Consider the following 25,200-nt stretch of genomic DNA (forward strand, 5'->3'; position numbering starts at 1 on the left):
GAATGTCTGTACTTGATTTATATTATATTATATATTATATATTATATCATATTATATTATATTATATATAAAATTAAAAGATATAATTATTAAAAAACTATTTCAGTATTTGTCATTCAAATGTCATTCATTAGACCATTTCATTCTCAGTAGAGCAGCGTGAATCACACGATAGATTTAAGGTGAAGCTTTATCTGCATTAGAGGTTTATCTGGTTCATGTAGGTTGTCTACAAACCGGAAGGTTGGTGGTTCGATCCCCGGCTCCACCTGATCAAGTGTCGAGGTGTCCTTGAGCAAGACTGCTCCCGACGAGCTGGATGGCGCCTTGAATGGCTGACACCGCAGTCGGTGTGTGATTGAGTGTGTGTGAATGGGTGAATGTGAGGCAAATTGTAAAGCGCTTTGGATGGCCATGTGGTCTGTTGAAAGCGCTATATAAATGCAGTCCATTTACCATATTTACCATTTACAGTACAGACCAAAAGTTTGGACACACCTTCTCATTCAAAGAGTTTTCTTTATTTTCATGACTATGGAAATTGTAGAGTCACACTGAAGGCATCAAAGGCTATTTGACCAAGAAGGAGAGTGATGGGGTGCTGCGCCAGATGACCTGGCCTCCACAGTCACCGGACCTGAACCCAATCGAGATGGTTTAGGGGTGAGCTGGACCACAGACAGAAGGCAAAAGGGCCAACAAGTGCTAAGCATCTCTCGGGGAACTCCTTCAAGACTGTTGGAAGACCATTTCAGGTGACTACCTCTTGAAGCTCATCAAGAGAATGCCAAGAGTGTGCAAAGCAGTAATCAAAGCAAAAGGTGGCTACTTTGAAGAACCTAGAATACGACATATTTTCAGTTGTTTCACACTTTTTTGTTATGTATAGAATTCCACATGTGTTTATTCATAGTTTTGATGCCTTCAGTGTGACTCTACAATTTTCATAGTCATGAAAATAATGAAAACTCTTTGAATGAGAAGGTGTGTCCAAACTTTTGGTCTGTACTATATATATATATATATATATATATATATATATATAGGGAGAGAGAGAGAGAGAGAGAGAGAGAGAGAGTGAGTAAATAATGTAATACTTCTGCATCTGCACTGCATTTCCTTATTTTTTATTCTTTTTCTGGATTTTCTTTTCTAGCATTGACACCAGTGAGCCTGTTCTGGCATGTGGATTTTTTTTAGGTGTCAAAACTGAATGAGGAACTTACTAAGCTATCACATTCAATACAAGATCCAAGCTCTCTGTAAACTTTTTGTGGTTAAAAAAAAAAAAAAGACTAAGTGTGTATCTTTTCAAAGGTTTCTACAATGAAAGTCTTGATGGCTGCCAAACTTGTTAAGGTCCCTGAGTGAAGCACAGCTATGCCAGAGAGGTCACCAGAAGCTGCATCCCATTTCACTGCATTATTTTCAGTCGAGATTTAGAGAGACGCACAAGCCGCAAATCTGGTTTATGTCGCCCTCCTGTTCCTCCAGTACACATTCATCATTACTGCTTGAGATACCAAGCCATGAGGGATCTGATGCAGGGAAAATGCTACAAAGAGGGATGGCTCTATACTTAATTACAGACTCTCTCTTATCTCTGGGATGGAATTAAAAACACATTCCATGCAGACAGTCTCAGCACTGGCTTGCGGGAAGCAAATAAAAAGAGACTGCTGTTTGAGAATTGGAGAGGACTTGATTAGAAACCGATGTGATCACTCTGTACGTTATCTGACAATGCAAAGGGCCCATAGAGTGACAGTTTATGAAGTAGGCTGCAGGAAGAAGAACAGAAAACAATGCAGAATGTTGCCATGAAATAAATGTTTTTTTTTTTTTTTTTTTTTTTTTTTTTTTACTTTTTTTCAGAAACAGAATCACTTTACAAAGATCACAATACAATACAAAGTAAATACCTGTTGCAACAGACTGCAAGTATTTGCTCCCAGAAAAATAATTGCAAGATCCAGTTTGGTATCTCAGGCTTCTTCCAATAAATGTTAAAAAAAATAGCTTGCACCAAATTTATTTCAAACTAAAATTATCTGTCACAAAATATCAGTGTACAAAACCCATTTAAAATTATGTTTTGAGGTATGATACAACTTAATAATTGCATTATACAAAAATAAAATTCTAAGTTTATATATAACATTATAAATGTGACTTTTTTTATGTTAACCTTTTTTTGTAAATATGAAAACATCAGAGGCAAGAATTAATTTTACATGAGTTTTACATTCAGCCAGCACACACACACATCTTTTTTTCCCTCTTCTTCATTGCTCACTCTTTTCCAAAGATCTCCACGCATTCAATGAGAATGGACTCCACTATTTGATTCTGGTACACCATATTGACTTCCATGTTTCCGGATTCAAACTCGGGCCACATGAGCGTCGGTCCAAACACAATGCTGATGCCCTGAGTCGACATCAAGTTTTTCTGTGACTTCGTCAAGACTCTGTACAACAGAAAAACACCAGATCATTGATGCAATACAATAAAAAAAAGGTTGTCTTGAGAAGATCCCTAATGGAAGAAGTAACTATGGCATACAAGTAATCATTAAAGTGTGCACGCTTCCAGCCATAAAAACCTACTCAGATTTTCGGTGACGGACCATCGACAGGGTGTGTTTGAGGACTTTTGCCTGGTCTTTGTAGGCATCTAAGCACACTTTTAGTGGAATCTCTCTGAGCTTTAGTTTGGCTGTGGTAGAGAGACAATCAATACTGGGGTATTGGAGCCTCTTAGAAGGAGCCAGATTGGAGCCCTCTGGCTCTGTTATGGGTTGAGGCCTAGAAAGGGAGGGAGGGATTGTGGTGGAGGGCTTCCTTCCAAGTTGTCAATGGGATCCTGACTAAGAGGTGGAAAGCAGAATCACACTTTGTATGGTTTTACAGTGGCCCAGTTGTGAAAGGTACTGATTAGGAGTGTGTTGGGTTTACTGCACTCACGTATATTGTACCATACTGTAACCAACGTCCTGTGCCATCTACGTTTATGGTCACATCTATCAAAATAATGGTCTACAATTATGCAACACTACTCAACAATCTATAATCCCTGTGTTGCTGTCAAAACACTCCCGCTCGGACTTCCACAGCAAGACATGTTCGGCTCCAAACGAGGTAATGATCGCGTTACATGTGACGTCCCTCTGCATGTGTGTTATTGGAACATTGGGAAGCCATTTCAGCTGAGAAACACAACTTAAGAGGCAGGCCAAGCGTTCTTAATAATGCCCCATTAATGTGTATAATTAACCTCGGCCATTTCGTTTCCCCTGTACATCACAGCTAGACGCTTGTCCTGCCATGAGCATTTTAACCTAATTAGCGCACTATGATGTAAGGATCCATTGCTGCCATTGCTAATGGTCTGCTAATGATCTTAAGGAGAGAGACTTCATTTCCGAAGAGATTTTTCAAAACATTAAATATGAAGCTTTTTGTCGAACCTTTTAGTGTTTTTTTGGTAATTATGCCACTATGACACCACTATTTACATGACCCCAACACCCCCCACCTTCACATTCATCTCTGCTATAAGTAATGCAGGATCGATTAAAGTCATGATAGAGGCTTAATTACAGTCATTATCATTTTCTATTACAGTAGTGGCAAATATTAGGAAGAAGTGCAATACAAAAATCTCTGGAAGGAGATTACAAAAATGCACATATAAAACACATGTAAAACACACACACACACACACACACACATATATATATATATATATATATATATGCTTTTAAACTAATTATGTCACGTGCTGTGTGACAAATAATGCTGTGTGGTGGACGCGCAATATATCCTACACGTTTCATATGAATAACATAATCTGAGAATGTTTCTTGTCTATTTGAATTGGTTCATTATTAAAACATTTCAGGTGCAATATATATATTTCTCATATCTATGAGGCAACAGAGTTTATGTTCATTTTTGATGCTCTCAACTTCACAGGGACCGAGACGGCACAAATGGTCTCCTGTTTGGTTTCATTATTTTACAGCACACCACGTTTTGTTGTTATTTTTATATCTTTTAAAATTTTAAATCAAATGCTTGGCCTAAAATAATATATATGATAACGCTGTATATATTTAGAATATTTTATAAAAGATTATATAATTACAATATTTTATAATATGCAAATGAAAACGTTTTATTAAAACAATATCATCTAAAGTGACAGTGCTGAGTGGTGCTTGAAACATTTTTCCCAATAAATAAATACAGAAATAAAAAAATAATAATATGAATGAAATGCAAATAGATATAGAGGTATATATGATTACATTGTATATATGTATATATATAGATTTTATATAAATATTTTTCATTATCATTTTAAAATTATGAGTTAAAATGATGCTAATACTTATCCTCAGATTTGTAAGAGAATGTATTTGTTGTACACCTTCCCTAAATGAACACTTTCAGTAAAGAAATTTGTTGATTTGGAAAAGATAAAGATGCAATCTGGTCCTCAGTATCTGTGTATTTATGGCAAAATGCGCTCATTAAACCATCAGCTGACTTGGAGCCTAGTGAAGAAGCTCTGGTGCCTGGGTAAGGGCCAGGCTGTGGGCAGCTTGACCGGAGGTGACTGCGTTACGCTTGGTTGAATCTGACAAATCATTGATATCCCGTACATAAGCCGACGTGTACAGCTCAACATGCCAATGGTTATTAATTAGCATCTCGTTTGCAAGCGGGGCATGACAGGAAATGGAGGATAGTGCACAATGCCGTCATTCCCCGCCTAGGAGGCCAGTGCTAATTGGGTCAGCCTAACTGGCTCCTGAAGAATCACGGGACGAATAATAAATTGAGGTGGGGTGGGGGTTTCAGAATCGCTCCAAGCTTTAAACTGTGTTATTTTCGTGTTATAAGATGACTGCCTTGACTGAGCCTATAAAAGAAAGGCTCGCTATTATCAGAGGAGCTTGAGCTTGACTTTGATTTTCAACTTACGATATATGTAGTTTGGGTATTCAGAATTTATTATTATTATTATAATTTTCTGTCTGCACCATATAAGGTCATAAACTGCTGCACATACTGTTGTGGATATCAAAGTTCGCACTACGGCAGTTTTCTTCCATCTAATTTGAGATACACCAAAAAACAGATGAGAAGAAATGTGTAATTCTTGGATTTCCTGATCAGAGGTTTCTCCAGGTTTCTTTTCCAGCACAAAGACAAACGGAACCTTGAATAACTAACAAAAAACAAAACCTGTGGCCTTTTAAATCACTTGTGGTAAATTGGAAATATGAGCAGTGGTGACAAAACCTCCCACAAAAAAAATGACATAAATAGCACTACTGAGCAATTGTACTGTTGAGAAAATCTGGTTGCCTTGACCACATCATCACAATGCAAGCACACAACTGGTTATTGAATCCAGGCTCCACAGACCAAAAAAAAAAAAAGGAATATTGGTTCCATGCGGGCACAGAAAGTGCCCACAACAAAGAGCTTTTGACTTTCACCACTTTAGATGAGCGAAGTCAGCACAAAATGTAACCTACACAGGCATGACAGCAGGAGTTCAGAGAGCTGCTTCAGTTAAACATACCTGTTTTAGAGGAGAAGGACAGGAAGTGCACAGGCAAAAAGTGACATGTGAGTAGATATGGAGTTTACGCATATCAATAATCTGTGTGACGTCAACGTTAACCAAACATGGTAATTGTGTATTATAAGCTGCAAGGCATTTAACCTCATTATTCTATCTTCTTCTCACTATGGACTGCAAAATGACTACATTTGTCTTAAGAAACAAATATAACAATATCTAACCTAATGCATTGTTACCACAAATTCCTTGCCTTTATTCATGGGAAAGTCATCCTGATATTTAGAGAGGGAAAGCAGTAGATAGAAACAAGTCTGTCTTAAGTGAGATTATAAAATAAACAGAACCACATCACTTGACCAGGGAGTGGTACCCACAAAGCAAAGCACTGCGCTTTGGATTTGAAGCTCTCTCTCCGTTTATTGCTCTAATAGTGAGAGAAAGGAGCAGCGGGAACATCGCTGTGGAGAAGGACTTGGTGGCACTACAGGGATTTTCAGTGTCACCACAAGTTCCACTGTAACAGCTTTTTGGTAAGCAGAATAAAAGATTAATGGATTTTCTAATGCCACCATTCAGTGAATTTATGACAATGTTTTGCCATCATGCCTGTGTTTAGATTTGACTACAGACTTAGAAATGGTGCCAGTGATTCCTAACGATGGTGGTAATTAAGCAGGTTTTAGGGGCAGTTTGTGTAGATTCACAATGACGGTAAAATATATGTGCACATACTGTATGTCATATCAATATCAGTGTTCAATGCTAAAAGAATAATAATCAATGTTAAACAATATTCAGAACAATTCTTTAAAAATAAAATAAAAAAATAAAAACGTTAATAAAATTAAATAAATAATAATATTTAAATAACCTATAAATGGATGAAAGGGTACTTGGAGTTGTGGTGGTTAAAAGTGAAAAAAAAAAAGTGAAAGTGACATGACATTCAGCCAAGTATGGTGACCCATACTCAGAATTTGTGCTCTGCATTTAACCCATCCGAAATGCACACACACAGAGCAGTGAACACACACACTGTGAGCACACACCCGGAGCAGTGGGCAGCCATTTATGCTGCGGCGCCCGGGGAGCAGTTGGGGGTTCAATGCCTTGCTCAAGGGCACCTAAGTCATGGTATTGAAGGTGGAGAGAGAACTGTACATGCACTCCCCCCACCCACAATTCCTGCCGGCCCGGGACTCGAACTCACAACCTTTCGATTGGGAGTCTGACTCTCTAACCATTAGGCCACGACTTCCCACATATCAATAATCTGTGTGACGTCAACGTTAACCAAACATGGTAATTGTGTATTTTTTATTATTATTATTATTTTATTATTATTATTATTATTGTGTATTTTTTATTATTATCTTTTTATTATTATTAATAATAATAATAAAAAGTTGGAAAGCACTGCTGTATTTCTTTGGCTGTGGCAAATGTACTGTTTTTGTAAATCTCATGATCTATAATGTAGGACAGGAGGCAGCAGGTTTGTGTTCACCCCAGATAAATTAAAATCTTCTCAAGCTATAGTATGGAATGCAAACCAAGTTTTCTTTAGCACATCAGACTCTCAGAATATTGTGTTCCTGTCTAGAAATCGACTCTTCAATGAGTGTCTCTCTTAGTCACACATTAGTATTTTCTGATTGGGAGACCTGGCATGGGCAACCCAACAGACTTTAGCACTAGTGCCAAAGGGCATGTTCCATTGGGGGAAGGGAGGAGGGGGTGCTCATCAATCTGAGATGAGTCCTGTGGCCCTCCTGTGCAGGGTGGTAAATGTGCAGAAGGGTAAAGTGGGATAGAACACCCCTCCTGGGAGATGGAGACTAGCCATATGGTCTTCTGGCTGTGCCAGTAACGCTACCATGGACAAGGACTTGAGCATTGACAAACGGAAACACACACATTATGGTTCATATTGAGTCCTCTGTTCATGTTGCATCCTCTTTATTGTGAACTTTTCTGTTAAAGGTTTTCAGATTATGCATTAGTTGTTGGTTTACTCTAAAAAAACTACCATTTAATATGTGGCAGTCTATGATCTTGTTATGCTAACATTAGTAAAAACATAAGTGGAAATGAGAAGTAATATTAATTATAGTCTAGTCTGGTTCAGTGCTGTCAAGGTCAGCTAGCAGTGCAAAGCTGTGTGAACGTTTACTTGGTTCTCACAGGGATAGTTTTGCATAACTGTAAAGCTTTTGTACCTACACTTAAGTTTTTCCTTCAGTGTAGCTCTAATATATATATATATATATATATTCTGTACTTGACTTTCAAGAAAACAACATCACAGAAGAATTGGAGAGAGAAAAACAACGTCTGAACAGTTTTTTGAAGAAAGCTAAGCCATATGCAACTAAATGCAACTACAAACTAGAAATCCTAGTTAGGTTGATATCATTACCCTTATGAAACAAAAATATATTGCAGTATATTGGAAAATATCATGTAATATATTAGGCATATATTCTTATATATATTTATTTTTTCCAATATATTGCAATATATTGAAAGCGGCAATCATTTGTATATTTTGCAATATATTATATAATATATGTGTCATTAATATATTATTAAATGTATTCAAATATATAATATATTAGAAAATAAAAAGGGAAAATAATATATTACCATATATTTTAAGAAATATATTGGTAAATATACTTTCCTTTCGTAAGGGTAGATGCTAGATAGTCATATAAATGTCAGTTCTGTCCAATTTCACAACATAGACAGGAAAAGTAAAAAAGTAAATGCCTAATGAGAGCTCATCTAATGTTTTCAAACACAAGGTCTTTTTCGTTGATCATTAGTGAACAGAGCGCAAGGTTTCAGATCACAGAGGTTTGTGAAAAGTTTGCACCCTCTCTGAAGCTGACAGATACAAATGAAGCAAGAACATGATCAATGTAGACGTTATCCTCCCACCGCCCACCTAAATGATTCAAGGGACCTCAAAATGTCTTGTGGGACCTAATTGTTGGTGTTATGTTCCTGGTTATGTGTATGGATAGAGACTTACCTCCTCAGGTGGTGGAAGAGCACTTTCATGGTGTTGTGATTGGGTTTGGGGACTTGATGGATCAGTTTCTTCAAGGCTTGACCCTTCTGTGTGGGCTCCCTAATTTCTGTTGGCAGGGAAGAGATGATGAAATGTTTTGATTTGGATATTGCTCCTTCATTTGAACATCTAGGTTCAGAGAAAAGTTAATGTGTTTTCCATCACTTTTTCATTATCATAGCTCATCTAACATCAAAATCTTCGTTAATACTGGAACATTACCCCTTTCTCTATTAATTATAGAGACATGCTCGAGAAGACAACATTCAAAATGTGTCCCATTGCAAACTGCTGACTTATCAAAACGCTGATATGTAATCGAGCAGATTGCTCCATTTATCTAATATTTCCATCCTACTTTTGATATCCTTTAATTGTTAATTATGATAGTTTTAATTTCTTTAAAAACTTGCATACAACATAATCCCGTTTTAAGATGCCAAAATAAGCAATCAGCATTTAGTCTGTGCTTATGCAGCTATAACCTTTATGCAGTTATGCAAACACATTTAGTACAATTGCACGGTTATCTGACATCATTACACTTCTCAGCAAAATCGTTCTAATTTTGTGCAATCACTTTATAAAGTATCTCACTATTAAATGGATGAAATTAAAGACGTTCTAGAATAATAAGTCTGTCTGTCTGTAAAATCAAAGCATAAACATCCCCATAATGCTAAACTTTTTCAGTCTGATTTTCCTATGTGAAAGCACATGCGAGTGGTGCTAATGGTCCATAATAGTCCACATCCATTAAAAGCTGTTATGCTGTAACACAAGCTGTAAATGGTGATCTCTTGACCCCGCTGCTCTTTACACATCAGATGGCTGATGTCCTCACAGCAAACTCCTGAGAGGCATCAACCTGTGCGCTGACTGTTCTACATCAGTATCAATACCTGACCTTTAACTCTTTGAAGTTCCCTAAACCCATTATGATGGATATAGTATGTAGCTGATTGTATTATTTCAAAAACTGTTAATGTAAAGAAGCTTGTATGGTAAAATAAGTAAAATGGTCATTTATAGTTTATAAGGCTTTAATTTGGAAGATTGGGGGTATTTTAATAATTTAATCAATGCTTTTTACCAATATCATTATGGAACCTGAGTAAATGTTGAAATGGAGCTTTCACAGGGCCACCTGTGTGCACTCCAAACTCCCTTAGCTCAAATTTCACTGTAACGGATTTGTTTAAAAGGGTATTAACAGACCTTCAAGATTATACAGCTACCAATTCCAGCCAAATATAAACAACCATTCAAGAGTTTGAAGTCAATTAGCTTTTTCTTATGCATTCCAAGAATGCATTGCTTTGCTAAGGATACACTACAAACAGTAAGATGAATTTTATAATTATGAAACATTAATACAATATAAAATAACTGCTTTCTATGTGGTTTATCCCTGTGATGCCAAAGCTGAATTTTCAGCAGCCATTACTCCAGTGTTCAGTGTCACATGATCGTGCAGAAATCATTTTAATATGCTGATTTGGCCCTTCTTTCTTTTTCTTTTTTTTTCTTTCTTATTTCTCCCTAAGACCATTTTTTCCAGCCATAATAAGTGTTTTTCCAGCATTCTTTGATGAGCATTTACCTGAAGTAGAAATATTTTGTATATATAAACACACAAACATGCATGTATATATTAAAAAAAATATTTACATGTAAATATATATTTATATTAATATATAATTTATATTATATATAAGTATATATTTTAAATATAAACAAAAAAATCTTAAATATATACATGTATGTTTGTGTATTTAAATATACATAATAAATATATACAGTACACACACATATATTATACACACAAAAACTTTTATTTTGGATGTGATTAATCGCGATTAATCATTTGACAGCACTTTTATGCATTTTATGATGCATATTGAAACTTTTTTGGTACATATAATAAACTGCATGCTAAAAAAGATTTTGGACAGCATAACTATTTTTTTCTCTCTCTTTACCCTATATGAAATTGTAAAACAGCATATTAGAGATGCCTATATGCACATTCAAACTGACAGCATTTGGTCTGCTTCATGTTTATGCAAAGCATTCAGTACTGTACACTTTGGTGAAGTAGGAAGTCAGATTTATATATTATATTATATATATGTATATATATATATATATATATATATGTATATATATATATATATATATATATATATTACATTACATTTAGTCATGTAGCAGATGCTTTTATCCAAAGCGACTTACAAATGAGGACAATGAAAACAATCACAATCAACAAAAGAGCAATGATATACAAGTGCTATAACAAATCTCAGTTAGCTTAACGCAGTACACATTGCAATGACTTTTTAAATAATATAATAAATAAAAAGAAAACAGAATTTAAACATAATAAATAAAAAGAAAAAAGAATTGAAAAAAGAATAGAGCAAGCTAGTGTTAGAGGTCTGTTTTGCTTTTGTTAATTGTATAATAAATGAAAAGAAAACAGATAGAATACAAAAAAAAATTAGAAAGCTTTTTTTTTTTAAAGAATAGAAATAGAATAGAGAGTGCTAGAATTAGATGGTCATTTAAAGAAACTGCTTGGATTGAGTTGGGGAGGTCATTCCACCAGGAGGGAACGTTTCATTTAAAAGTCTGTAAAAGTGACTTTGTGCTTCTTTTGGAAGGCACAATCAAGCGACCGTTCACTTGCATATAAGTCTAAAGTAATGAATTTAGGTAAAGTGTTGGAGAGCCAGTGATGGTTTTGTAGGCAAACATCAATGCCTTGAATTTTATGCAAGCAGCTATTGGAAGCCAGTGCAAATTGATAAACAGAGGTGAAATGCATTCTTTTCGGCTCATTAAAAATGCATCTTCCCCATTCTGGATTAATTGTAAAGGTTTGATAGAACCTCTCAAAGATACTTTGAAGGACCTATCTGATAGGTAAAACTCAAACCACTGGAGTGTGGTTCCTGGGATGCGCTTTGCCAGTAGGGTTGATAGGAGGATCTGGTGGTTAATCATGTCAAAAGCAGCGGACAGATCAAGCAAGATAAGTATTGAAGATTTGGATTCCACTCTTGCCAGTCTTAGGGCTTCAACAACTGAAAGCAAGGCCGTCTAAATTGAATGTCCACTTCTGAAGCCAGATTGGTTGCTGTCAAGAAGGTTGTTCTATGTGAGAAAGGCAGAGACTTGGTTGAACACCGCTCGTTCAAGTGTTTTTGCAATTAAAGTAAGAAGGGAAACTGGTCTGTAGTTCTCTCCAAACTGGGTGGGAGTGGGAAAATTAGAAATTATTGGAGAGTGCTGGTGTTGCAGTGTTCTCTGGTTTGAAAACCAAAAAAGGTCCAATATGCATCATAAAATGATACCTAGTACAACTGTATTGATTAGCTATCATAATAAAAACAAATTTGTATTGTTGTAAATCAGATGTTTGTTTATAAATCATGAACAGAGCAAAATCTTGCCTGTCTTCCTCCCTCTAAGAAAACATCACCGGTTATTCCTACTGTGGCTACACCATGCTATTCATGGGATGTGCCATGGAAGGGAGCTGGCAGTAGTTATGCCCCCAGTCTACTGTACTGCCCAGGATGCCCCCTGGGCACTAATGGAGCAGATGTCGCCGTGTATACACCGCGCTGGCATAGGCTCTGCGAGCAGATGCCCCTGTCAGATGCCAGGTCTGTCAATTGAGCACAGACTGAGACCATGTTCTAGGACAGAGAGTGAATCTCTGACCCACTCCTCTAGGTACCACTAGCAGAAGGACAATGTTTTTGTGATTTTTAAGGGAGTTAAAAACTTTAGGGCTTAAACTTGTGCAAACGATGCCCTAAAACACTTTTAATGTCACAGGCCACATAATCAGTGAAACAGTATGAACTACGTAGAATTCTCCACTACAGCTTTCATCAACATTTTGTCATTTACTTTATTCAACCAATATCTTTTTTTATGACTTTCTCTTCAAGCATTATCTCAGTGGAGGCCGTTAGATTTCTTTTGGCTTTGACTGCATGGCAGTCGGCCTGTAAAATATTTAATCTAGTCATTATTGCTGGCATTATTGCTGTCATTAATTACTTTGCCTTTGGTGGCTAGCATATTGGAGATGGTCCCTTGTCCTGTATTTTGGACAGATGGTGGGGACAGTGTCATTAATATAAAACTCGTTCAAAATGCCTATACCCTAATTCAGCATGAATTCACTATGGTAAGCATTATTCTTACAATAATCTGACCAAAGGGTATTGCTCTTAAAATAAAGGGAATGTTTTGACAAAGGCATTTAGTGGACAAAAATCCATAATGCGTGCATTAAAAAATTATTTTTGCGAAGCCATTGTGAAAACACAGGAATGCTAACCTCTGTTTAAAAACTCATAATATAATATAATATAATATAATATAATATAATATAATATAATATAATATAATATAATATAATATAATATAATATAATATAAATCTCAAATATTTAATTGTTAGTTTGTTTATATTTTAGTAATGAAAATTATATTAAATGACACAAATGGTGCATGAATTTTTTTTATTGTTATATATAACAACATTTATTTTTTTATTTTTAAATCTGTACTACATTTTTCCCATAAAATTTTGCATTATTACAATTCAGAACTAAAACCATACATTAATACTGATAGATTATTTGGGAGGCACCATTTTGGAAAACAAATATTTTGTATTATTTTCAAAATCGTCTTCTTTTTTAATTTTCTTTTTAGATATCATTAGTAGTTCCTGGTAAATGTATATTTCTGTGGTAAAATGACAAAGCGTGATGTCAGTTTCTGACATTATACTTCAGATGAAACTTTTTTTTTTTTTTTTTTTTTTTTTTTTCAGATGAAACATCCCTACGATTGAGATAATAATTGTTTTGTGAAAAGAGCTGATGTACAGTAAAGAATAGATGCACTTTTGGTTACAAAAATCTGTGAATATAATCCAATTACAAACAATGAGACCATCTTTACTGCAATACAGCTTTGCTTCTCAGGATAAGCCCATCTGCGAGCTTTGTCTGCGGGCTTCTTTAAGCCCCATCAAGGCAAATATTAGCACACTGCAAATAGTCCTGCAGGTTATGATTAAGATTTTAAATGTATCCCAATTGAATACATTGCTTTATGAATAACAAAGTCTTAGAGGATCGGTGCTGTAATTTATTAAACATGAAAAACTTCTTGATGAAATATATAGACTGGAAAGAGATTTATGCATTTGAAAATTTTTCTGCATGCTAGCTTTGCATGGCAATGAGGCCACGCTGCACAGATGAAGAAAGCTGCATAGAATGGCTTGTGATTCACAGTCTGAAGTCACTGTCATCTGAAAGATCAGAACATCAGAATAGACAAACAATTATGTTATGACTGATGTACTGTCTGACGCAGCTCTGATTGGTATTATTTCAGCACATTGTACAATACCACTGTGGCACGTTTTTCATGAAAACACTCAAGTAGGAAAAAATTCAAGTAGGCAATCTTACAATCTTACAGTCCATCAGAATGAACTTTCCAGATTACTACACAAACACTGGATTGTGTGTGTGGGCCCGTAGAACAAAGCCTCCATTTGTCAACAAGTATGTCTTCGCTTTGTACAACAAGGCGAGCTTGTCTATTGGACAGGTGGCAGGACAATGTCGCTAAGATACCAGGCAATATGAATAATAGATTTAGTCCATCATGAGCCAAGAGCTGGTGCCTGCCACATCCACACTAGGCGCAGAGAGAAAGAATGGAAAATTAGGCCAAATGTTGATTTGCGGGAGCGAGTATTTTGAATAAACATACAGATTACGAGAAGATGAAATGTGCTCAGAGCATCTCACAAATTGTGAGCGAAGAGGTCGTTTAAATGTTGGTTGAAGTCTTGAGATGACATATTAATCATTTGCCAAAATTTCCAGCTAGCTTAAATTACTTTGAGTTCCACAAAGATTTCCAGAAGCAGTGTGTGATGGGGCAGCTGTCCTAATAGAATAGATTCTTGTCCAAAGTACTGTTCCAGAGACCTTTAGTTAATACCACCCATTTAAAGGGCAGCAATGGTTAGAGGAGCTGTCCTCTTTTTACAGTGATGGAGCAATACAGAAGACCTGAGCAACTCAAGGTTCAGCTGGATTCACTGAAAATGCTAGTAAGTGGTCTAGTGAAATCAATAAAACAGTAGTTGGGCAGTTTCAGTAAATGAATTGTAAGATGACCTTCAAGATTCATTAAACCATGTCAATATAATAGAAGGGGGAGGAGCTTAGTAACCTACATACTAGAAATCAAGACTTTGCTCCAACCACTTACATTTCCCAAGTCTACACATGGCCTAAATTACTGCCCTGTGTAGAATAGAACACATATTTATTATTATTTATTTATTTATTTTTTTTGGTAAAAAATATCTTAGGAGCTTCATCAAATAATGATTCAAGAAAGGGATTACAGTAAGTCTACAGTATATAACTTTTGGTTCATTAAGAATGGAATGGAATGACAAAGACAGTAGTACAGCACTATGTTACACCAGCAACATACCTCCGTTTTGGTGAGATGTGTTGCAGGTTGAACTAATTATACCTCCTACTATTAGGGGCCTTTTACAGTAATAATTCGTTTTCTAAACACTATCTGTAAGTGATCAGGCTCATCTACTGATTAACTGAATACAAGCAGTTTGTGGTACTCTGGCCTACATGCAGTGCGAGTAAATATTTATTAGCCATTTACAACATCACCCCAGGCCTGTTCCCATTCTGTCTCACGCATATCTCCTTCCAGTGGGGAAATACTGAGGTGCTTTGTTCATGTTGATATCCCTGCGCTTATTAAAGTGAGCGCACTGGCCTTTTGGTCCATATCTCAAGACTGAGAATATGAATTATTCATTGATTTTGAACAAAATAGTGAAAATAACATTTTCTTAAAGTTGCGTGAGTAATCTTATTAACATTAAAATGAAACAAGCATGGCATTTTTAGGTTGATTTTCTCTAAAAAGCATAGATATAGTGACTTTGTCACATTATCAAAACATTGACAGGGAAGTTCTGTAAACCTGTGTGGAAACAATCATGATTTCTACAGTTCTGATTGGTGATAAGGAATTTTTAAACTGGGGTCTGCTGACCCCCATGGGGCCACAAGGGGGCACTAGGAAGTTATTCATTTAAATTTTGAGAGAAAAAGATTTGTGAAAAATTATTGTGAAATACTTTTTCACAAATTTGAACTGAATTGAAAGAGTTTCTATTTGCATTTAAATGTATTGTTTGACACAACGTTATACAATTATTTCCCAAAATATATTTTTATTATTTGTTTTGGCACTAGTAAAATGACAAGGTTAAGGTCTTTTTTTTTCAAACGATGTTTTGCCTTTATAATGCTTACTTACATTCTCCCAGTATAAATTAGATTATTAGATTTTATTTTACAATATTTTTAAAATAACTCTCTTATGCTCACTAAGGCCACCATTTATTCATTTATTTGTATTTGTACAGTAAGAATAATAACAGATATTAATGTGAAGTATTACTATGATTTAAAATAATAGTTTTCTTTTTAATACAATTTTAAGTGTAATTTATTCCTGTGATGGCAAAAATGAATTTTCAGCATTACTCCAGTCGTCAGTGTCACATGCACCTTAGAAATCATTTTAATATGCTGATTTTATGATATTTCTTATTATTATCAATGTTGAAATATTATTATTATTCTTATTATTTTGTGGAATACATGAGACACTTTTGTTGTGATTATTTGATGAATAGAATGTTTAAAAATATATAATTAAAATAGAGATTTTATGAAGGTCTGTCATTTTGGTTCAGCTTTACAAAAGTTAATAAAAGTACATAAGAATAAAAGTATTCATAAAAGTATACAATTTATTGTAACTTTATTGTAAGTCTGGGTTCTTGGGATTAAAAGGTTTGAAAACTTCTACTCCAAATTAATCTTCCGTCATTCCTGTTCACAATGTTTAGGTCCACAAAGCTGCAATTGTGCCTACAATGTCCTGCACTGCCTGTTCGCTTTAAACTTACTCTCTATTTACATGAACGTAAAAGGCTTAGTACATAGTTTATCACCTCTATGTAGTTCACACGGCCACTAATCTGAAAGTGTTTGTTTTTAAACTAACAGGGCTTCAGAAACCGAACAAGTCATAAAACAAAAGTGCCTGACAAATATTGGTTTAAGCACAAAGGTACATGCATATATTCCAGAAGGTGCATGCCTTTCAGAAGGTAGATTGCCCAAGAGAAACACACTGGCGTCAGTTGGACGCTCAAGATGAGGCCCAGAGTTTGCTCTGTGCTCCTGGAGGGAGGTTACACGTGACACTAAGGCCGATCTGGTGACAGTTTCTGTCTGGACCACAGGCCCTGACTTTGCCCTCTGGCCTGAGAAATTCCCCCATTCCCCAAACAGGGAGTTTGAATGAAGAGCGACCCCTTTTGGCTGACAGATCTGCAAGAATGCTTCTAAAAGGGTCAATCCCAAATAGCATGACTCAACCCAAGAGTGGCAAGCGGTTTAGCCATCAGCAGCTTAAATTACATTTAGGAGGACTGGGTCAAACTAAGCTGTAAACCATGAATGGAAATAACTTGATGTTGCTGTGGAATACTTGAGCATTTTGAAGTCTCACATCTCTGGCAAAGGTCATTAATCATTCCTTGTAATACATTTTAAGGTTCTGATCCCTAATATTTACAGCAAAAACACTGATTTGCTCATACCGATTTCAGTACTTACTAATGGCTTCCACAAACAAGTCAAAAAAGCGAAAGGGAAACAGGGGCTCTGGCAGTTCACGGAAAAACATCTTTAGCGCTCCAGTGATGACATGGATGTCCTCCCATTGGCTGTCGCCCAAGTTAAGCTCCTCCTCTGGGGAAAGAGAGACACAGTCAGAGAAGCCAACAGAGAGAATTAGAACAACAGTCGTTTGATGAGGAAATTAAAAAATGCTAATCATTATGTCAACGCTAATACGCCCCTCGAGAGCCAAACACATTGTCCTGCTTGCATTTCACTGCATATCAAACCACATTGAAAATCCTTATCAAACAATTTGTGGCGCCTAATACAAACGAACCGCTTTATACCTTTCAGCTAAGCCTTTAAAACAAAAATGATAATGTGTCATTTAGATAAATACTGATTCAGCTGTTGGCCTTAAACCATCCACTGATGATAGATAATTACTGAATTGAACTTACCTTGGTCAACTAGAAAGCGTAGTTTCTGGATAATGGCCAAATTGCCACTCACCCTGTACAACCCATCAGCCTCCAGGCCTGTGAGGACGGGGTAAAGACATTTGTCAGTCAGTCAACAAGGCATGTGTTAAAATCACAATCATTTCTTTAAAAAAGAGCCATACCTCGTTTTTCTACTTCCTCTACACACAGCTTTACAAATTTGGGCACTGTGGTCCTTTCTCTCTCGCACAGGGTCAGCATGTGACATCCAAAAACTCGGTCTGTGAAAAAACATGTAATTGAGAATATGGAGTATATAAAGCTAAATTAGGAATCGGTATATAAAATAAAATAAAGTATCAATCATAATTATCAATCATAATTAACTATGAATAATATAATTAATGCAATTATTATTACTTGCAATATAAGAATGATTTATTATATTAATATTAATAATAATAATATAACATTATTATTATTAATAATAATACTATAATAATAATAATGTGCTTTTTTATCACAAAAAATATGAAAAATAATGTATTTAACTTTACACAGCATATTAAAATATTATTAATATTACTAATATAACAATATTTATAAACAGTATTAATAGCAGCTATACTGTAGTGATAACAATAACAAGTATCATTATGACTATTGATAGGAGAGCTGTCAATTTAGTACAATTAATTATAAATAAATACTTAATAAAGCATCTTACATTTGTGCATCTCATGGCATGAGGCTGAAAAACTATGTTTAGGTTAACTATATGGAAATAAACAATATGTTGACTTTTTGTTTTGTCTCTTAAATCTACTAGTCTGCCACAATAATGTCTTTAATTTGGGGGCTTTTTCTAACAAATATCTACAAGATATCTGTGATTAATAAATGAGCATATCATGTAATTTATTTATGTATTTATTTAAATGATTGACATATGTAGATAATAGCAATAAGTAATTACAAGCTGCTTATTTAAAGACACATAATTATAAGAACTATAATGTAACGTGTGACCCATAAAATTCACAGCCGAAATACATAGTGAAATGTTTTGAGGCAGTCATATTTCAAAGACTGTCCACAAAAGATCAGAACACTCCATAATGAGCCAAAGCAGAGGTGCAAGTGTCCTCATCATTTGGCTTTTTGAGTGCATATAGGACCAAGCGAGCTGTCCCAGAGGCTTCTGGAACATCAAAGATGTCCTGCTCTCATTTCAGCAGCCGCAAGGAGCGGGGGGAAGAGGCGATGTGCTAAATGCATAAATGACTGCAAGCAAGCCACCTTTGCTTACAAATGCACATTCAGAAGGTTTCCCAGAGTAATATAAGAAGGAGGGGCATTTCTAAATAAATTACTTTTAAAAGCGTCGGTACAGTATGAAACGATCCTAATTTTGAGATGGATGTTTAGCGGTTTAGCTCGCCTTGGAGCTCTGCCAGCGATAGTTGTGTTAGGGGCCACCTGCGCTACTCTGTTAATCCCACAGTAGTTTTATTCATATTGTCCTCTTTGATCTCCCATTTACCCCCACAGATACTACATTAAAGGGTCTTTTTTTGACACCAGAGGAAATTATACATCATTACCTTCATCCGAGGGTTCCAAGTATGCTTAAAATATCCTTTAATGTTATATTTGGTGTATGCCATGAATGGAATACATTTGTTACAGTCTTTAAGAATTGGCGTCAGGGATTGCTTGTTGAACTGGTATAATGTATAAAGAAATGTCTTTCTTTTTTTTTTCTTTTTTTACTGGGTCACAGTTGTGTTTAATATGGAAACATGCAGAGCCAAAATAAACTAATGTCCTAAGATTGCACATTCATATGTCATCACGTAATATGTAACCTGTAATTATGTAGCATGTAATTATGACGATAAACTGGGCTACAACTGGGCAAAGTTGTAAAGAACATGAGATTTTTTAAATCTGACAGTCAGCGATGAGAATTACTTTGTATAAAAAATGACTGTAATTTTTACATTCTATCATTCATATATATATATATATATATATATATATATATACATATATATATATATATATATATATACATATATATATATATATATATATATATATACATATATATATATATATATATATATATATATTATTTTTGTATTTTTTATTTTTTTACAGATTTGTAAAGTTGTTTACATTTTGACTGTATGAACCTTTTTTGTTTTTGTTATTAAAAACAGCATTTGTTTTTACAGTCTATTGTTTGGAGCATACTTCACCTTTAATAAGGCCTTTCTCCTGTAGCGTTTTCATGGAGGGCCGTCTGGAGATGAACTTCTTCAGTCTGTTCTTAACTCCATTCTTGTCTGCGCTGTCTGAGGCGCTGTAATTCAGCTTGAACACTGTGCGGGGGATCAGAGGAGACACAGGAACAATGCTGTCACTGAACACTCACCACATTCTTTTGAGGCTGTCTTTGTGCAAGTCCTCCTCATGCAAATAAGACTGTTTCCTTTCTCCACACTGTTAAAAAGCACACTAGAAACACTACTTCTGTTGAAATATTCTCCAGTGTACGAGAAGATCTCATTTCACAGCATTTCTTGATTGATTCTGGCCAATATTAGTGTCAATATAACAACATCTTCACAAGTCCAGTGATTAGTATGTGATGAGTGAGAGCTCGGAGCTAATGCCCAGTATTTAGTACAGTAGTAAATTAATTCTCTTTGATACTTATTCGGGGCAGAAAATGCTCCAATTACCAATGACAGAAGCGTTTGGAGAGTGTCAAGTAGCTTGTAATTTATAATAATGATTGACAGACGGCAGAATGATGTAATGAGATGATCTAACGTGTCTGTATTTTACAGTAATCGTGTTATTGCAAACACGGATGTTCTCGCTGTAACGATGTCTCGCAGTAACCAAACTGCATGTGGTCAAGGTGCTGCTGGGCTTCCTGTTCCGAATGTGACCACAGCCGCACAGAGGAAAACAATAAACTACAAAGCATATAAATATGTCCAGGTCACATTTCATCCCAATATTAAAACAGAAATTATGTTTTAACCTTAATACTGGCAGTTTATTAGTACTAATAAAGCACATATTCTGCCTGATCATATTCTATATCCCTTAATCCTTCCCCATACCTAAACATAACAACTACCTTACTAACTACTAATAAGCAGTAATCAGGAGTTTATTGAGGCAAAAGTCATAGTTAATAGTTAGTTAATAGTGATAACTGTACCTTACAATAAAGTGTGACCGATTTTATCTATAAAGTCAATTTTTGTACCATTACAATATACATTATATATTAACATAAAGTATTGATTCATATCAAATTAAGCACATTTATACAGATTCAGATTTATTTATTTATTTATTTCTAATATTCTCATTAGATTCTTATTTCTGAAATATAACATTAAAATATAAATTAACAGAACTTCAAAACAAATATATTTTTATATATAACAGTCATGAAAAGAATGCGGAAAAAAAGAAAAAATCATAATGATTCTTAAATAGGTTTTATTTTACTTAACTAATCAAAATAAAATATAATATTGTATTTTTTTCCTTTTGATTTTGGGGTAAAGCATGATCTAAAAAGTCTGTGAACAGATATTAAACAGTGGTGAAGGGAGGTGCAGCACTGTTTCTGAACTCTCTGTATTGATTGCCAGTTATCATTGTTATACATTTATTTATGTATTTAGCAGACGCTTCTATCCAAAAGTGACTTACAATGCATTCAGGCTATACTTTTTTTTTTTTTTTTTAGCAGTATGTGTGTTCCCTTGGAACTGAACCCACAAACTTTTGTGCTGCTAACGCAATGCTCTTCCACTGAGCCACAGGACCACACAGGTCACACTATCACCTTATTATCACTCTCTCTCTTTCACACACACACACACACACACACGTTACTCACTGATGGAGCGTCTGTTTTCAGATTTGGTCTCTTTTGGTTTAGGTTTGGCGGGTTCACAGGTTGGTCGGGGCAAGCATTCTATGCTGTTGGACCTGTGTACGGCCGCTCTACCACAGCTCTGGCCTCCAGCTCCACTCGACTACACCACAACATCAGATAAAATATTCATCACTTAGATGCAGGAATAACATCCAAAAAAATATTGCTATTTGAAGTATTTATCCCATTGTTAAATGTTTAGCTATTAAAGCATTGGTGTATTTAACTATTTATTTACCTAAATACAGTCATATTTTAAAAATAAATGGTCTTCATATATAGCATAAGTAAGACCCATAATTCAATTCCCCATTGAGTACATATTAATGTACAAATTTATAAATAGCTATTTTGTGTTTTAGCAATTAACTTACCAGACCGTCCACCGTTTTTTTGATGGCATCATGCCATTTAGAGATGGTTGGAAAGTGATCTGCCTGCAGCAGAAACTCGTGACCATTTGGGGTGGTTATCTGTTTGTAAAAGAGGGTTGAAATGAAAGTTTAAAAAGTGGCATTCAAACAAATACAGTTAGCAAGCTTTGTGTGAACAGTCCCATGCCAATAACAGACCTATGTACTAATAAACTGTACTGCATCACGATTCCAGAACTGAATATAATAAAATAGTATGATCTTTTATTGCTTCTTCTTATACTTTGTCCCTATAACTTTAACTGAAGAAGTGTTTTATGTAAAGCTTAATACTTTTATTCAGCAAGGATACATTAAATTGATCAAAAGAGAATGTAAAGATATTTATAATGTTACAATATATATATATATATATATATATATATATATATATATATATATATATATATATATACAGTACAGACCAAAAGTTTGGAAACATTACTATTTTTAATGTTTTTGAAAGAAGTTTCTTCTGCTCATCAAGCCTGCGTTTATTTGATCAAAAATACAGAAAAAACAGTAATATTGTGAAATGTTATTACAACTTAAAATAATAGTTCTCTATTTGAATATACTTAAAAAAATATGTATTCCTGTGATGCAAAGCTGAATTTTCAGCATCATTACTCCAGCCTTCAGTGTCACATGTAACATCCAGTCTATCACATGATCATTTAGAAATCATTCTAATATTCTGATTTATTATGAGTGTTGGAAACAGTTCTGCTGTATAATAAATTTGATGAATAAAAGGTTAAAAATAACTGCATTTATTTAAAAAAATCAAAGTATCCTAAAAAAGTATCACATGTTCTGAAAAAATATTAAGCAGCAGAACTGTTTCCAACTTTGATAATGAATCATCATATTAGAATGATTTCTAAAGGATCATGTGATAATGATCCAAAAAATTTCAGCTTTTCATCACAGAAATAAATGATAATTTAAAGTATAATAAATTTAAGAACAATTATTTTAAATTGTAATAATATATCACAATATTACCTTTTTTTCTGTATTTTTGATCAAATAAACGCAGGCTTGATGAGCAGAAGAAACTTCTTTAAAAAACATTGAAAATAGTAATGTTTCCAAACTTTTGGTCTGTACTGTATGTATGTATGTATATATATATATTATTATGTGTGTGTGTGTATACTATATGTCTCCACAAAAATAATGAGCAGCAACATTATATTCAAAATTGAGTATAATAAGAGATGTGAAATGTTTCTTGAGCACCAAGTCAGTAAAAAATACTATTGCAAAGTCAATAATAAACATTGTGTGAAGATGGTAGATCTCTGGGATACAGTTACATAAACAAAAATACAAAAAGATTGGAAGTGAGAAATCTCAGATGCACGAAGTCTTTTGACAAGCTAGTTTGATACCTGACCAAACATTAGACTTATTTCTCGAGACTGGCATAGCATCACATGGCACAGTCGCATAGAATACGTGCTTTTCCCAGACAAATGCAAGCAAACACCAACGCTAAGGTCAGAATTGTCAAATACTGTTGCACAGGACAGACACTTGTTATTTTAAAGAGAGCTGACTCTAAAATATTTCTAAAACCTAAAATCATTTTAGAGTGGTCAGTTTCTAAAAATACCAGGATGGATAACAGAATATATTTCTCCTCCCCCATTACAGTCACTCCACATAGACATCCAAAGTTTTTGCCCATTTAAAACAGACTTTTATGACTTTGAGAGAGGGTGGCAGGGGGAATCAAGCAGTCTCTTTGGGGATGGAATGAATACAGAGGGAATGGTTAGGGGCACCACTCTTGTGTGTTTGCAATCCCTCTATTCTTTAGAGTCGAACATCCAAGCGAGCATGTTTGTTCTGAAGCTTCTTCTTTCCTGGAGGGTGCTTGTGGACATGACAGTAATAGTTTGTAGTGAGGTGGACTTGTTGGAGTCCTCATTGGCGGTTTGAACGGGTGAAACGGATCAACTTTAATAAAGGATATTTGTGCTGCAGGTCATCAAAAACTTTCAAATGACAGTTTCATATCTCTTCTTGGGTTTGCTGTTGTACAATGCATGTCGCTTGTGCGATATCAGTCCCTTTTTATGCAGAGTCGACATATTTTATGCATGTGACAACATTCTTTTTTCTCATTCTTTTCAGACATTGAACATCAAATGAACCGTAGGACGTACTGCCGTTTGGCTTTGATTCAGAAGAAAGCGCAGTGATAATGTTTCACAACTCAGCACGCAATGTTTCAAATAATTCAAATGGTATTTCAAAGCTAAACCAGCCTTAATAAATGCAACACCAAAGTTTGATTAAGTTAAACTGAATCGAACTAGGTCTTTCAAAATAGCTCATCCTGCAAATCAAGCTGTTTCAAAACCAAACGTCACATTGGTGTTTGATTTCATGAAGATTATCTGAAAGCGCAGACTGATGAGTCATACGTTTTGTCCTTTCTGTTTCTGAAATTTTTTTTTTTAATAAAATCATCTTTCCAACTACCCATTGCTATATTCCCCAACATCTCCCCAGAATCAAGCTCTAATAATTTATGTTCTGTTTCATCTCTACATGTGGTGATGTCCATGGAAATGAAGCTCACAGATGTAATTCCAATATTAGTAGTGTGCACATATATATTCTATGCACAGTTAATGCTCTTATTGACAGCTTTCACAAAAAAAACCTTGCACAGTTTACCTGTTGCTGTACTGGGATTAATGATTTTCATCTAAAAGCATATTCTTTCTTCTCCTAATATCTCCTAACTCTCACTTATTTTGTATAGAAATAGCTGCATACAGTATATGTTCTTCTTTTTTAAGGAAATGCAGTGTCCATTCACTTTATGCATCAGACTTTTTGAATTAAATATAAGTTGAAGTGACTTAATAGGACCTTTACAGTGT

The 25,200-nt window shown here is 34.9% G+C and overlaps 1 protein-coding gene across 1 annotated transcript in view; it reads right to left on the minus strand.

Moving 5' to 3' along the window:
- Positions 1–1,851: 1,851 nt before the first annotated feature.
- The window catches only part of LOC132152944 (rho GTPase-activating protein 15-like), a 36,975-nt gene continuing 13,626 nt past the window's right edge, over positions 1,852–25,200 (minus strand). The window contains exons 7-14 of the mRNA XM_059561964.1: positions 22,259–22,357; positions 21,846–21,984; positions 20,176–20,298; positions 18,094–18,192; positions 17,930–18,007; positions 17,463–17,597; positions 8,639–8,744; positions 1,852–2,470 (exon numbers count right to left, since the gene is read on the minus strand). Of these exons, the coding sequence (XP_059417947.1) occupies positions 2,293–2,470; positions 8,639–8,744; positions 17,463–17,597; positions 17,930–18,007; positions 18,094–18,192; positions 20,176–20,298; positions 21,846–21,984; positions 22,259–22,357 (957 nt within the window). The 3' untranslated portion in view covers positions 1,852–2,292. The remainder of the gene's footprint in view (positions 2,471–8,638; positions 8,745–17,462; positions 17,598–17,929; positions 18,008–18,093; positions 18,193–20,175; positions 20,299–21,845; positions 21,985–22,258; positions 22,358–25,200) is intronic.

This window comes from Carassius carassius, chromosome 11 (genome assembly GCF_963082965.1).
Source record: "Carassius carassius chromosome 11, fCarCar2.1, whole genome shotgun sequence".
In the NCBI taxonomy this organism is placed as follows: domain Eukaryota; kingdom Metazoa; phylum Chordata; class Actinopteri; order Cypriniformes; family Cyprinidae; genus Carassius; species Carassius carassius.